Genomic DNA, 14,090 nt, shown 5'->3' with positions numbered 1-14,090 from the left:
CAAGGAGGGGTCAAAGCGTGCAGACTGATCTATATAAGCTAAAACACATCTGCTTTACACACACACACACACACAAACTGCAGTGTCTAGTTTCAGTTTCTATTTCAAGAAGGGGGTCAGAGCATGCAGACTGATCCATATAGGTGACATCAAATCCGCGCTTAAAAGAAAGAAAAAAAAAGAAAAAAAAGAAAGAAAAAAAAAGTGCTGTCCACAGCAGAACTTGAGCTTGGCAAATGAGAGGAATGGAATCTTCCGGTCTGTGCACAGCCTTCATTCAGTTCAACTGAACTGAGAGTTTCCCAAACCCTACACTGCTGATGTCAGCAACATACCTGTAGACTGGCAGCAGGAAAATGGGGGAGAGGGGGTCAAGTAGGGGGCTGAGGAGTTAGTAGTTGTGGACATTTCAAAAACTACAAGCAAGAATGACATATAGTCATCTTTTAGGTTAAAAAGGTTGCCGAGGACTGAGCCAAAGCCCTCTGCATGTGGTGGACCACACCACTGTCTCTGTGACCAAACCCAGGGTAGGCTCTCAAGGCCTGACCAGTGTGCTTTGTTTATGAATAGGTCAGGCATCCACCCCCCCTCCCCCTCTTTTTTTTTTTATATCTTTACAAAAAACAACACATGTATATGGTGTATTGATCAGTCTACACACTTTGATGTCTCCTTCAAACAGAAAAAAAAGAGAAACAAAACAAAGCAAAACAAAAAAAAACAAACCCAACTCAACTGCCTGTGCTCCAATCCCCAGTCATTCAGTGACTGTGGCTGTGCCAATGTCAAAGAATGTGAGAATTCAGATAGACGGGAGACAGAACAGTAATGTGTGACCAGGTCTTGGGTGCATAAGCGATTACAGCAGCACTCAAACTTTGCTTAATGTTACTAATGTTCCTGAGTCTATGCTAAATTCCATAAACTTGAGGATATGTCATAATCACTATGCAAACTTAAGTGCTGCAATGACTGTTTATAAAATGCAACCAAACTGCACACTTTGCCCTAAATCCCACCACCCCCTGCAAAAAAAAAAAAAAAAAAAAAAAAAAAAAAAGTATGGCTGGCCAGATCCCCCCCCCCTACCATTACATCCCTCCCCATCCTCCCATGATCGTTACACAACACTGCCACATCAGTGATCCAGATCGGGTGCTGTGCAAGTCAGCCCGACCTCATTAACTGACCAAAATAGATACACTGAATTCTGTCTCCACACACATACCCCCCTTTACCCCCCCCCCCCCCCCCCCACCTTCTCCTCTCTCTGAGGACACCCTGTGATGATGCAGCGCCAAACAGAAAACCAGTCGGCCTGTCTGCCAGCTTGCTTCAGGTGAGAGGACGGAAGATGAATAAGGCGCAGGGTGGGTGGATGGGAGTGGATGGACGAATAAACTGGACCACAAGTCTGGCTTTGAGGATGTCAAGAGGCATAAGGCACTGTTTAACTAGTTAGAACTGCCAGTAGCTTGCCGTAACACTTTTCGCTCTATCTTACATATGCCAGCACTATGCCTGACTTAAAACTGCAACAAAATACCTGTAGTATACACTGTGAACGGCAAGCATTTCCCAACCTGCCAAACACTCCAAGCATGCCTTTTCAGCACAAAAGACATTTCTCATACTTTGCAGCCAAGTGCTTTTCAGTCTGTCATAAACTCCAGAAACTGAAAGCTAGAAGGATTTGTATGTTACAATGCTGTCCATGCGAAAGGTCATTTTGGTGGACTGTCCTGACAAACATCTTAGAAACTAGAAATGTCTTTGAAAGTCTCTCTTGCACAAACTTTTATCTTTGACACTGTCCACTGACTGCAACACTGAAGCCTTCCTAACATTTTACCAGATGTTCCACAAAATTATTAAAAGCATTAATCCCCCAACCCATGTAAACCCTCCACAACCAATGAAAATGAAACCTGTTTTCAAGAGCCCCATTCAATCTTCAACATGACTACTTTACAAAACTTGTTACAGGATAGTTACATAGATAATCATAAAGAATGTGGGGAAACGTTAATGTAACTTCACTGACAGAGCTCGATCACCTACTGCAGCAAAAGTGCAGTCTGAATAAAAAGTGTACAAATTGTGTGAAATGGCATCAACTCTGGTACATACCACTTCAAGGCAGAACACAAAACTTGTCAGATAAACAAAATGCTTACTCCAAAAATTATTGTCGACAAAAATCGTCCATCTTGCAAATCATGTTATCAATAGATTTGCCACTCTTTCATCTAATTTCCTGATTAGACTGGTTTTTTTTTTCTGTTCCCCCCAATAATGTTTTCCAATGCTAATCTGATCTGCTTTGTTTTCAACACGACTGCATGTCAGCATGTCCTGAACCAAGGGGCATGCTACGTGAATGAATGGAAGCCGTTTTATTGTCAGATAAATCATGGAACAATACCAAAGAAACATTTTATGTTTTGTGAATATCTTTATCCCTCCCTGGCTTTATTTTTCCTGAAAAAAAAAATCTTTTAAAATATAATGTATGTGGTGTGTTTTCAAAGAATATTTTAATCACAAAAGCTACAAATAAAAACATGTTAAAAAGTTTTTATATGACCACAAGTCTACAATAGAAAGCCAAGAGCTAATATATGCACTGGTATGGATTCAGAAACATACTGATCAACAAACAGGCATTGGTATGGATTCAGAGAAACACTAATAATAAACAAAACAGCTTATAAATTTTATGCCAATATGCACACACCCAGATCAGAAAGGCAAAGGAGGGGACAGACTGGCACACATGGCATAAAGACAAACAGGACTACATGTGCGTGTGGAAGAGCAGACCTACAGCAGGCTCGCACACATGCATACACACAAAGACAACATAGGGCTTTATACCTTCCATCTCTAGGCACTGGCCACCAGTGGAGGGAGGCAGACTGGAAGCGTAGGGTTGCTGCAACAGACACCAGGCAATGGTAAGTTAAAGGTGAAAGGTCCCATAGCCTTTTATGGCCATCAGGCCAGTGAATTCACATCCACTGTGTCTAGGGCTTGGCATCGAAAGGTGGGACCCAATCCTCTCCTCAGGCAATGATGACCATCAACAAAAAACCCCAACACCTGTGACTTGTAAAAGATTAAAGGTCTCACAACCTTTTATGGCCATCAAGGCAGTGGATTCATATTCACAGTGTCTAGGACTTGGTGGCGCTCAGTCCTCTCCTTACGCCACTCTGTTTTTACCTTCCCCAACTCAAATGAAACTACTAGGCCAACAGACCCAACTTACATTTAGTGATTGTGAAACATGATTACTGTTAACCCATCACAAGTGAACATGCATAATGACAGTTATCATAGTGAATTATAAGGTGATGATAGTGTGACAATGGTATCATAACCACTGAAACTGCTCTTCATCAAGGAGATAAAGAAATGTGATGCAGCACGTAAAAACCCAGCTGAAGTCGCAGCCAGCTATTCTTAGCTATGCTCAAAAACATGTCATCAGGGTCAAAATATTGAAAATTGATATTTTCCCAATTTTTGCATCTTTGAAGTCTTATCTTTGCTGTCAGTAAGTATGTTAACATAAAACTGCTTGAAACTGTAGCATATTAATGTTTTTAGGTGCATATGCCTTATGTACTGCTCCACACATTTGTTCACAAGATTCATCAGCATTACGGAAAATATTTTTTGTTCAATCACAAATGCAGCCTTAGTCTCTCATTTAAACATTCACTGTCACTGTTGACAGCTCTCTCGTGGCATGACGTCACTCCTCCACTTGCCATTCTTTACTTCATTAGAGTACAGAACGAAAATATTAATTTTCCTGTGCTCATATATATATATATATATATATATATATGAGCACAGGAAAATTATAGATATATATAGATAGATAGATAGATAGATAGATAAAGTTTACTTAAAATTCTGTATCTTTTGACACCAATACATGTTCGAGATAATTCTTGATCTAAACTTACAAGCAGGCAAATGTAAGTTTTTTTTCCTTGAACCGATTTCTCCATTTGTTCTTTTCGGGCACACTAGCTTTGAAAAAAACTATGACAGAAAGATCAATTCTGTTTTTTGTATGTTAATATGTGATTTCTAAACTTTCTGAATGTATATAAATGTAAAAAATGATAAAATGACTTCAGGCTGGTTTTTGGATGCTGCCACACAATTAGTCAGTCACAGAATAAGCTTCAATAAATAAGAAATGTTTTGTAGTCCAATTCTGTGAATGAATTGAAACTCCCCAAAATTTGTCACTGTGTAGTGTGTCGAAACCGGCACACACACAAACACACAAAAAAAGAGAAGGAAAAAAAGCACCAAGAAAAGCACCACACCTATGCATGGAAGACCTACCCACACAGCATACTGTCATTCCAGAATGATGCCTGCACATCAATCGATAACTGCAGTGATTCTGGCCTCACACCAGTGAACAACTGAAGCAAGCAATGTTACACAGTGTAACCAAAGAACACTCAATTGCCTTGGTCATTGATATTTGGGCAGAGGTATCCACGTTTACCGATGAAAGGCAACACAATCAGTCAGTAGTGAAAATCCAATTCACAGAAACAGGAACATGTGACTGCATATATGCGCATCATCACTGACAGTTATAATTCAGTTTGTAGATGTCAAAGCATATGGACTGATCCATATACGCTACACCAGCGAACAGGGGGCCGTAAACATTGTCCCCCCTTATTTTATTTTTTTGATATTTTTTATTTATTTTTGAAGACGGTGATCACCTATAATAACTGTAAGCAAGAGACAGTGTCCATTGCAGGATCTGAGCTAATGAGGCAGCGGCTGACTGAGTGAAGGCGGGCAGGGGGAGGGCAGAGCAAAGCGTGGCCTGTGTGCCACAAGAGTGGGCCAGCACTTGTGTGTAAGGGGAGATGGCCAGACCCTTGACCTGCTGGTCATAATTAGGCTGATGGGCAAACAGGCAAACAACAGTGTTACCAGGCCTGGGGGGCTCACCTCCACCACAGCAACATGTCCATGTATGTATTGTATTGTACTGTATTTATTACTCATTTGTCACAAAAGATTTCTCTGAGAGAAAATCGGGCTTTCTCCAAGAGAGAGAGCATGTTGATGCAGTGAGTGCGCCAACCCCCTTCCCCCCCCATTTTTTTTTTTTTTTTTTTTTTTTTTTGCCAGCAAGTGTATTTGTTCTGTTATGAAAGTGGATTTTTCTGCAGGAATTTCCCAGGGATAACCCTTTTGCTGCTATGGGTTCTTTTAAAATGCACTAAGTGCATGCTGCACGCAAGGCCTCGTTTATCGTCTCAGCTGAATGACAAGCATTCATGCCACCAATCAAAGTCTAGTGGAGGGGGAGAAAAGTGTTAAGTGAGGGATTTAAATCTGTGTGCTCAGATTCTCTTGCATCCTAGATGGACGTGATACCACTGGGCCACAACTCTACTTTTTATGCTCCATGCTTGCTTTATGTTCCATGTCGATGACATGTAGGTTCCCTGTGTATTGGTGTACAGGGTTTACTTTGATATTCAACAAATATTCTCACTTTCATTTTCTCTAAACACATTTACAGTTATAATTCTTTCTGAATAAAACCCAGAGATGTCTTTCACATACTTAGTGTTTGCATATATATATATGTCCTTTACGACAGGACTTTTGTCCTGTCGAATTAATTGCATTTGCATTGTGACATTTTCAAATAAAGTGCTATTTATATCAAAAACGTCTGTTGCAAAAGAAACATATAACACCAGTATTTCCTGTTTTACCACTGCTTGACCTGTGCACATCAAGACTCAAGATTGATATCATTTATGATGAGAATAGGGTTGGAATAATACTGCTGAACACTAACTATCTGTGAAGGGACCATGGAAACCACAAGGAACTATAGATTTAGTTTCAGTGTCAAGGTGTCAAAGTGTGCACACTATATGCTACAACTCACACACATACACACACACACACATATATATATACTTAAAAAATAAAAACAAACACATAAAAACATTAAAACAACAAAGTGAAAGACAGGCCCCACATAGAATATGACTGACTGAAATAAAATAAATACAAAATAGAACATAGGCCCTACAAAGAGGGCAAAAGACCAGGAGCTGTAGAGAGCAGTGGTTCCTGTACCTGGCCAGCCACCACTGGAGTGGCCAGCCCATGTATCAGGGGGCCATCTCTCAACCACTCCACCTGAAGCACTGGCACAGCAGGCAAGTATGTATGTGAACTGGTCACTTCCTCAATGAGCCCACAAAACAGCTTGCCACTGCCTTCATTACTACGCTGGAAGGGGGTGGGAGGAAAGGCTTTCATAACTCCACTCTCCTCACTGGCACCACCATGTCTGGCAGGACTGGAGGAGGGAGGAGGGAAACAGGAAGGAGGGAGGAGGAGAAGGAAGGACAGTGCAGAGGAGGAGGAGGAGGGAGGGAGGGAGGGAGAGCAACTGCTCTTTAAGACTGCAAGGAACCAATCCACATTTTTTGGCAACCCTAAGCCCCCATTCCACCCCCTCTCTCCCGCCCCACCCCATGGTATTTCTTGCATATTTTCCTTTTGTTGAATAAATAAACTATAAAGGCAGCCCATTAAAAAAAAAAAAACTTGTAAAAAATTCCCCATTTTGGAGAAGAAAAAACAACAAAAAAAAAACAAAACAAAAACTGTTGAGCGTTTCACACAGACCGAGGAGTCTGTTACCGTGTTAGCCAACAGAACTTAAAACTACCTTAAAAAGTACAAAAAACTGTAACAAAATAAAGAGGCCATTACAGAAAAAATTGTTTATACAACAAGACTAGAGTTATGAAACAAAATAAATGACTGATCTCCCCTTTACTCTTCTAATCTAGCTGAATAGAATCTATAAAGAATATTCCCATTCCCTAGTCCCATGTTCTTTTATTAAGTGTGATGATTTTCTTCTCCTATATTGCACTAACTTCTATTTGAGTTTCGGTTTCAAGGAGGTGTCTAGGCAAGCACAGTGATCCTGACAAGCTTCATCACATCTGGTTAAAACTGATATTAAAAAAAGAAAAAAAGAAGAAAAAAAGAGCTGATGACTGATCTATGCATAAACCCAATGACCTAGTCAGGCCTTGAGAGCCTACTATTGGTATACAATATAAACATTAGCCAAAATGAAATAAGATAAACAACAGAAACAGACAAGTAAATATTAAAAATAAAAACAAAAAGAGGCACTGAACTTCAGAAGGCTAACAACTGAAGAACAAGCTCTAGCTCTCTGAGGGCACATGGAATCTTTAAACCAAACTGGCAATAACCACGTTTTCTTTGTTGTTTTCTTTCATTTTCAACTCCTCTACTGCACTGACTTCTAGTTTAACCCCATGACTGCTGAACCTAGTTGAGATCAGTGTGGCAATAGATTCAAAGGCAACTATGTTTACTGTAGATCTGTTATGCATGCCTGTGAATGACTGGTGTGAAAGTGCTTTATTTGTCTCTACACAAGATTCAGCGCTATATAAATACCATTATTATTATTATTATTGTAGATCTGTATCAGCGGTGTGGCTGATTTTGCTGAACAAAAGTAATTAAATGCCAGATAAATAAACTGTGCAAACAAAGAATGGTGACTGACACCTGGACCTGTCAGCTCGGTCTTAACTCAGTGATGTGGCAGTCCTTCACTGACGAACATCGTAGCCAGTAGCAGTCAAGGGGTTAAGTATTGTGACATGTCAGGCACATGCATGTGGTAACTTGCGATACATGTGTGCATGCCTGTCGGAGTGAAAAAAAAACAACCCAACAAACAACCAATGCTCCGCACAAAGCGTCTGAAACTTATCAAGGTTACCAGTTTATCACTGTTTTCCAATTAATGTACATCAGCAAAGACATACAAAAAAGATATCACCATATCGGCATATGTCACACCATAATCAAAACACTGAAATGCTACATTCATTTCAGTCTTTATCAGGTATGGAAGAAAGATTTGGGAATGTGGGTGGGGGATGAAGAGGGTGGGTGGAGATGAGGTGTGGACAACAGTGGAAAGAGAGGGGCCCCAAGTCGACAGATAATTGAAAGATTAACCAAGACTTACCTCGAAGTTGAAGTTTGATTGGAGTTCTACCACATAGATGGGCAACCAGAAAAATTCATGACTGAGTGTGTGAGCCAGCCCCTGGGACATCAGTTTTGAACCATGCATATATCCTTCCTTTTCGAAGCCAAAGGAATCACAGGGTGGGTCTTTACTTAGGATGAAGGGTGGGACCATAATTCTTTCGAGGCACCCTTTTAAAGGACAGAACTCCAACCAAACTCCAATGTACAGGTAAGTCTCCCGAACTGAAAGCCAAAAAATACCATACACCATAAGGAGTGATTTTCAAGAGGAAAAAAAAAGAAAAAAGCATGGGTGGGCACGCAGAAGACAAGACTGAAACCTGGTGGTGCAGAGAAGCGAAATATCTTTGTTGTCCTGGGAAAGGGAGGGAAGAGGCGGTAGTGAACTTCCCATCCCTCCCTTCTCCCTCCCTTCCCTGACGTCATTGTGCAGCCAGGACAGGGTGACCTGACCCAGTGCCCTCTGACCCTATCCACTCCCTACCTGACACCGGATCAGTTCCATGGTTCAGGAGATGTGTGAGCAAGTGCATGCAGCTTACACTTTTTTTTTCCACTGTTGCACATTCACGGATTCAGTCTGGGCTTTGCATCCTTATGCATCATGCCAAATTATATGCGTATGCTTGTGCGGAATATTTGAGTGAATGTTTTTTTTTTGTAAAGCACATAGAGCTTCAAGAATATGCGCAATAACAAGATGTCTCAATTAATCATTTTATTATAATAAAATAAATGGTTATGTCTTTTAAAAAAAAATTGATTAATTTTTGTTTGGTTTAAACTAATTACACCACTGAAAACGAAATAAACAGATTCAAAAGCAGTCTCCTTTTCTTCAGAGAGGTGAAATGGCTGGGGTGAGAGGGGTGGTGGTGAGAACAAATGAAAAATGAATTTTTTTTTATCCGGAGACGGTAAAGTAATAAGCACAATATGCTTGTTTAAATCCAACCTTCTGGCCAAAGAAAATTTAAAATCTAATAATTTTCAGAACAGAAACATTATCAAAATTACATGCACAGAACATCAGTACAAAAATTCACGTACAACTCAATACTGCCATAAACAAACAAAAATGGGAACAAGAGGTGTGGCAGAGTGGAGAAACAAGATGAGGAAAGGGGAAGAGAGAAAGTAAGGGAGATGGTGGGGTAGTTAGCGAATGAGAGAGGCAAGAGAGAAATTGTGTGAAGACAGGTGAAGAAATTTTCAACATCTCAAATCTCTCTCACTCACACACACACACACCTTCAAAAATGCAAACATACTCACAAGCGACAGCACACACACAAATTATACACACATGCAGTCATTTATACCACTTCCAACTTCCAGCTGAAACAAATGAAAAATTAAAAAAAAAAAAGTTACTTACTTCGTCTGGATTTCTCCCACACAGTTCGTCCACACAGACAAGAATCGACTTCCGGTGAAAGTCATCTTTTATTCCCATTTCCTGCACACACATTATGACAACGAATGAGTCACTTCTGGTGAAAATAATCTCTTATTCCCATATCCTCCACACACATTAGAGACAACCATTCAGTCATGAACAACACCTGTGCCAATCAGAGTGGCTGTGAATGCCAAAGACACATGATTGACAAAATGTGACAACAGGCAAGAAGCAAGGAACCCATATATGGAAACCACAGAAAACAATTTATCTGTATGCACTGAATACCTGAGCAAGGGATTTTTTTTTAAATCATTGGTGTGTATGGTACAGACCAAGATGATTGTGGTTTTTAACACTGAATTAGGAGAAAGAATAAAAGATGTAGGATACATGTACAAATACAATACTGGGGGCAAATGGAATTTGGATACAGCCTCTATTACCCCCTGGCCATCTCCAACACTTCCCCTTACTGCCACCACCACCCCCTTCACACTCCCACATTTCTTACAGTGAGTAACCTGACCAAGATGAATAAGTACCATTCTTTCACTGAAGAGCCTTGGCATTACTTACTGGCTGAAAGCCAACAAACTTCTGGCCTTCTCTTTCTCCTACTGAATCAACCACCAAATGGTTAACAGCAGGACCATTGATTATGAATGTTTTCACTGTCAGTCCAATTGTTCAATCCTTCTGAAGTAAACTCTTTTACACGGAGAAAGGGGATTAGACATATGCACACAATCACACACAATAAAACATTTTTGTCATCCAAACATGATCACCCCAGGCAGAAGTCAGGTGTGCTTGAACATCTTTCTGCCACTTATTTAGAATTGCAGATTGTGTTGAAAACAACAACAAAACAACAACAAAACAAACAAAAGCAACAACAAAAAACTGCATTAATCATTTTATGTTTATATTGTTATGTTAATGAAGATGGATCATGCATTATTATTCAATCCAGCATTATGATATCATCGTATAATTTACAACAAAAACAACAAAACTCCAGATACTTTGTGCACTTGGTTTTATTCCTTAAGCTCCCTGTAATCTACACATAAAAGTTTTTCACACCAGTTTTCAACATGCCCATCACAAAATGACACAATTTCATTATAGTGTAAGACTTTGGACAAAAACCTATGTGCATGGGACTTTAAAAAAAAATGTATGTTTCTTTACACTGTGAACAAAAAATGGTATGTTTCTTTACACTGTGAACATATCACAACAGTTATTTCTACACTCCTGTTCAACAATGACAGTTGAAAGAAAGCAGCATGATTTAATTAAAACATTGCACTATTTGAGTACTTCATACTCTTTGAGATGCAGTGGCCTCACAATTCATAAAACACCCCCCCCCCCCCAAAAAAAATTTGCTGAACCCCCCCAATATATCTACATGCCCTAAGTGAAGTGGTGGTTAACTAAAGCAACTACCATCAAAGCAATGACAAGTCAGCACACATGATTCACGGTGAAAGTTGTATTTAATATTTATTACCGTAAAAGATGATGTTTACAACTGTTTCGAAAGATACACACAGTCACACAGTTCCCACACAGAATTCAATGTCAGATCTACTGTTCCCAGTTTTACTGATGAAACACACCTTGTCTCAGTGAAAACAGGGGAGGAGTGTGACCAGTCTGCTCTGAGTCTGAAGCACACTGCTCGTTCAGCTTTCTCACTCACACAAGGCAAAACTTGGTGCCAAACAGGCAAGTGGAACTGAGCATAAATTCCACCTGTCCTTCTGGTTTAGTTGTTCTGTACAATCAGTCTGGATAGCAGGGTATCTCAAGCTCTGATTTGGCTCCTGGCATCCAACCACACACCTGGGCTAAGCAGTGTGCTTTAAAAAAAAAAAAAACTACTCCTTACTGTATTTTGCACAGGATTTGGTGACAGATTAAGGTACTGTGTGCAAATGCCATTAGTGGTCAAATGCAAATTCATAACATGGATGACTCTCTGTAAAGAGGTATACATGTATGTATCAAAATAGATAAGCCTCCTCCTTCAATTCAGTATTGTCTGAATTGCACAGAAATGATATATTGCATTTATGCAAAGGATGTATATCTTAACTGCCAAGTTAACACTGTTGAAGAACTACAATTTGTCACACAGTCTTTATCAATACATAAATAGTATCTAATAATCTAGATATTCTCTCACTCTCTGTGTGTCTTCTTTGTCTTTACCATTATCATTAAGAAATCATTAATGACTTATTAAGAAGAGATTACGAGAAATGTCTGGAAATGAGCCTATGTGCCTTAGAGGGTTTGATATGAGTGAAAAAAAGAGTGAAAGAGAAAGGCAGTGGGGGTGGGGGGTTTGGTAAAAGTCACAAAGAAGAAAAGCAGGAACTTGGTAGTGATTGATCGTTATAATCTGAAAAATGCAATATTTATGTTTTTCACTACAAGACAATGACTTATCTATAAATGCTATGTATTCTAACTCTGCAGTCACATTTAACTGATTACACGCTTCACTTTCTTGCTCGGTTGCTGCATAGTTCTTCAATCTGACAGTTAATTAATGTATTTTACTGACATCGTTTGAGACATATGCACACACATGGAGAGAGAGAGAGAGAGAGAGAGAGAGAGAGAGAGCGTCTATTTATATCGCACCTTCCAGACACGCGCATGCTGGCGTTTTGAACCCAGACGTCGCTGATGGCACTAAGTTTTCCAGAAAACGACACGATTCACTCAATACATCCCACACTTTCTTTCACACACAATCTTGGCAACTAAGCACACAAAGGGAAGAAGAACGAAGAATAAAAACCACAAAAACCGCAACGCGCAAATCGGGATGAGCAGGGGGAAACAAAACACAAGCACACGCCGCAGTATGAGTTGAGAGAGTCGAGACAAGCCAAGCACTCTTGGTCTCACTTCTTTTTCCAACTCAAGGCCACCGGTTGCCACATTCTCGTCTGCCGCCGCTTCGCCTACCTCGCTACACTCCTCAGTCAGCCAATCTAATCGCTCCATCTTTCTGGCAACCAGCCAATCCGCGCTCGCTTGACAAGCCCGCGAGGCTCAGGTGAAGGGGGAGGAAAAGGTGACGCGAGGTCGGAGGGGGCGGGGCAGAGAGGGAGAAAGTTAGGAGGGAGGGGTGAGGGGGTGTTGCAGGACTTGGAAGGGTTAAAATCGGTCACTGTGATGCTCCCCCCCCCCCCCCCCGACCCTTGCCCCCCCCCCCAACCCCCCTCCTCCAATAAAGGTGAACGGACGACACACAATGTTCGACACCTTTACTCCAACACTGTAAAAAAAAAAAGAAAAAAAAAAGAAAGAGGGTGGTGGTGGTGGTGAGGGTTTGGGATTTAACCGAAGCTGAAGATTTTTGTTGTTGTTGTTGATACATGAATCAATAGGTAGTGTGCTCACTTGTTCTGGACAAAGACATGTTGTTTCTTTCTTCTTATGTTTTTTGGGTTTTTTTCACCGCTCAGTTTGATTTTCCACACTCAAGTACTGCGACTGAAACCAATCGTTTCGCCAACAGCTTCTTCCTCAAAGCAGTCAATGCTCAGTCTCTTGAACCAACCAAAAATGAATAAAAGAGAAATGTACAACCATCTACCATCCAACTGTACACAGAGTCATCAGCCCCATATGTAATGTGTGGCGTGAATTCACGATGGCATACACACTGATACACTCTATCTCTTATTGTGTGTGTGTGTGTGTGTGTGTGATTATATATATATATATATATATATATATATATATATAGAGAGAGAGAGAGAGAGAGACAGCGAGCTTGTGTATGCACAAGCACTAACATATATTCAAATATTTATATATTTGAATATATATATATATATTTATATATATATAAATCCTACTCTATTTCTTTGTATTTATATGATTTCCAACTTATGTATGTGCTTGTCATGTAGTATCCCCCCAACCCCCCCAAAAAAACACATTGATTCTGGTACACTTAACAAATACATTCTTATCTAGATTAGCTTGCACGGTGACTACAAACAGTAAAGTAGGAAAAATTAGTCTGTGCACTTTCATTACTGTTGCTTTTGTCTGAGCATAATGTTTTGTTGTTGAAAGTAAAATTGGTCATGTGGCTAAGTGACCAAACAAGGCCAACATCTATTTTGATCAACAGACTGTCATCTACTTACGCTCTTCGTCTTTTACAGTGTTGCTTGATTCTCCTGACCAACAATTACAGACTCAAAGAAATTGAATCCTTTAGCCACTTTTGGGGTGTGGATCATACAATGACAATATACAAACTGAATCGCAGTCCAACTGTGTCAAATGAAACACTCAAAACACACACACACATAATAATAATAATAATAAATAACGAAAAACTAACCAAACTTTGACATACTGACAAGTATGTCTATATGCAGTCTGTATATTTCAGGTCTGCATGTTTGATACTGGTGTTCTGAAGAAAAGAATTGATTTCTCAAGTACAGCCCAGTTACGCTGCCTCAAACTAGATGGATCTCCACAGCAACAGCATCCTCAT

At 40.1% G+C, this 14,090-nt stretch overlaps 1 protein-coding gene across 2 annotated transcripts in view; it reads right to left on the bottom strand.

The window, feature by feature from the left end:
- Positions 1–14,090, bottom strand: part of LOC143280171 (phosphatidylinositol 3-kinase regulatory subunit alpha-like) — a 182,659-nt gene that overhangs the window by 22,282 nt on the left and 146,287 nt on the right. For both annotated transcript variants that reach the window (XM_076584764.1, XM_076584765.1), the window contains exons 8-9: positions 9,518–9,598; positions 2,881–2,938 (exon numbers count right to left, since the gene is read on the bottom strand). In XM_076584764.1, coding sequence (XP_076440879.1) covers positions 2,881–2,938; positions 9,518–9,598 — 139 coding nt within the window. The remainder of the gene's footprint in view (positions 1–2,880; positions 2,939–9,517; positions 9,599–14,090) is intronic.

This window comes from Babylonia areolata, chromosome 3, assembly GCF_041734735.1.
Source record: "Babylonia areolata isolate BAREFJ2019XMU chromosome 3, ASM4173473v1, whole genome shotgun sequence".
NCBI lineage: Eukaryota > Metazoa > Mollusca > Gastropoda > Neogastropoda > Buccinidae > Babylonia > Babylonia areolata.
The sequence above is the reverse complement of the archived record's forward strand: the minus strand, read 5'-3'. Positions and strand labels throughout refer to the sequence as shown.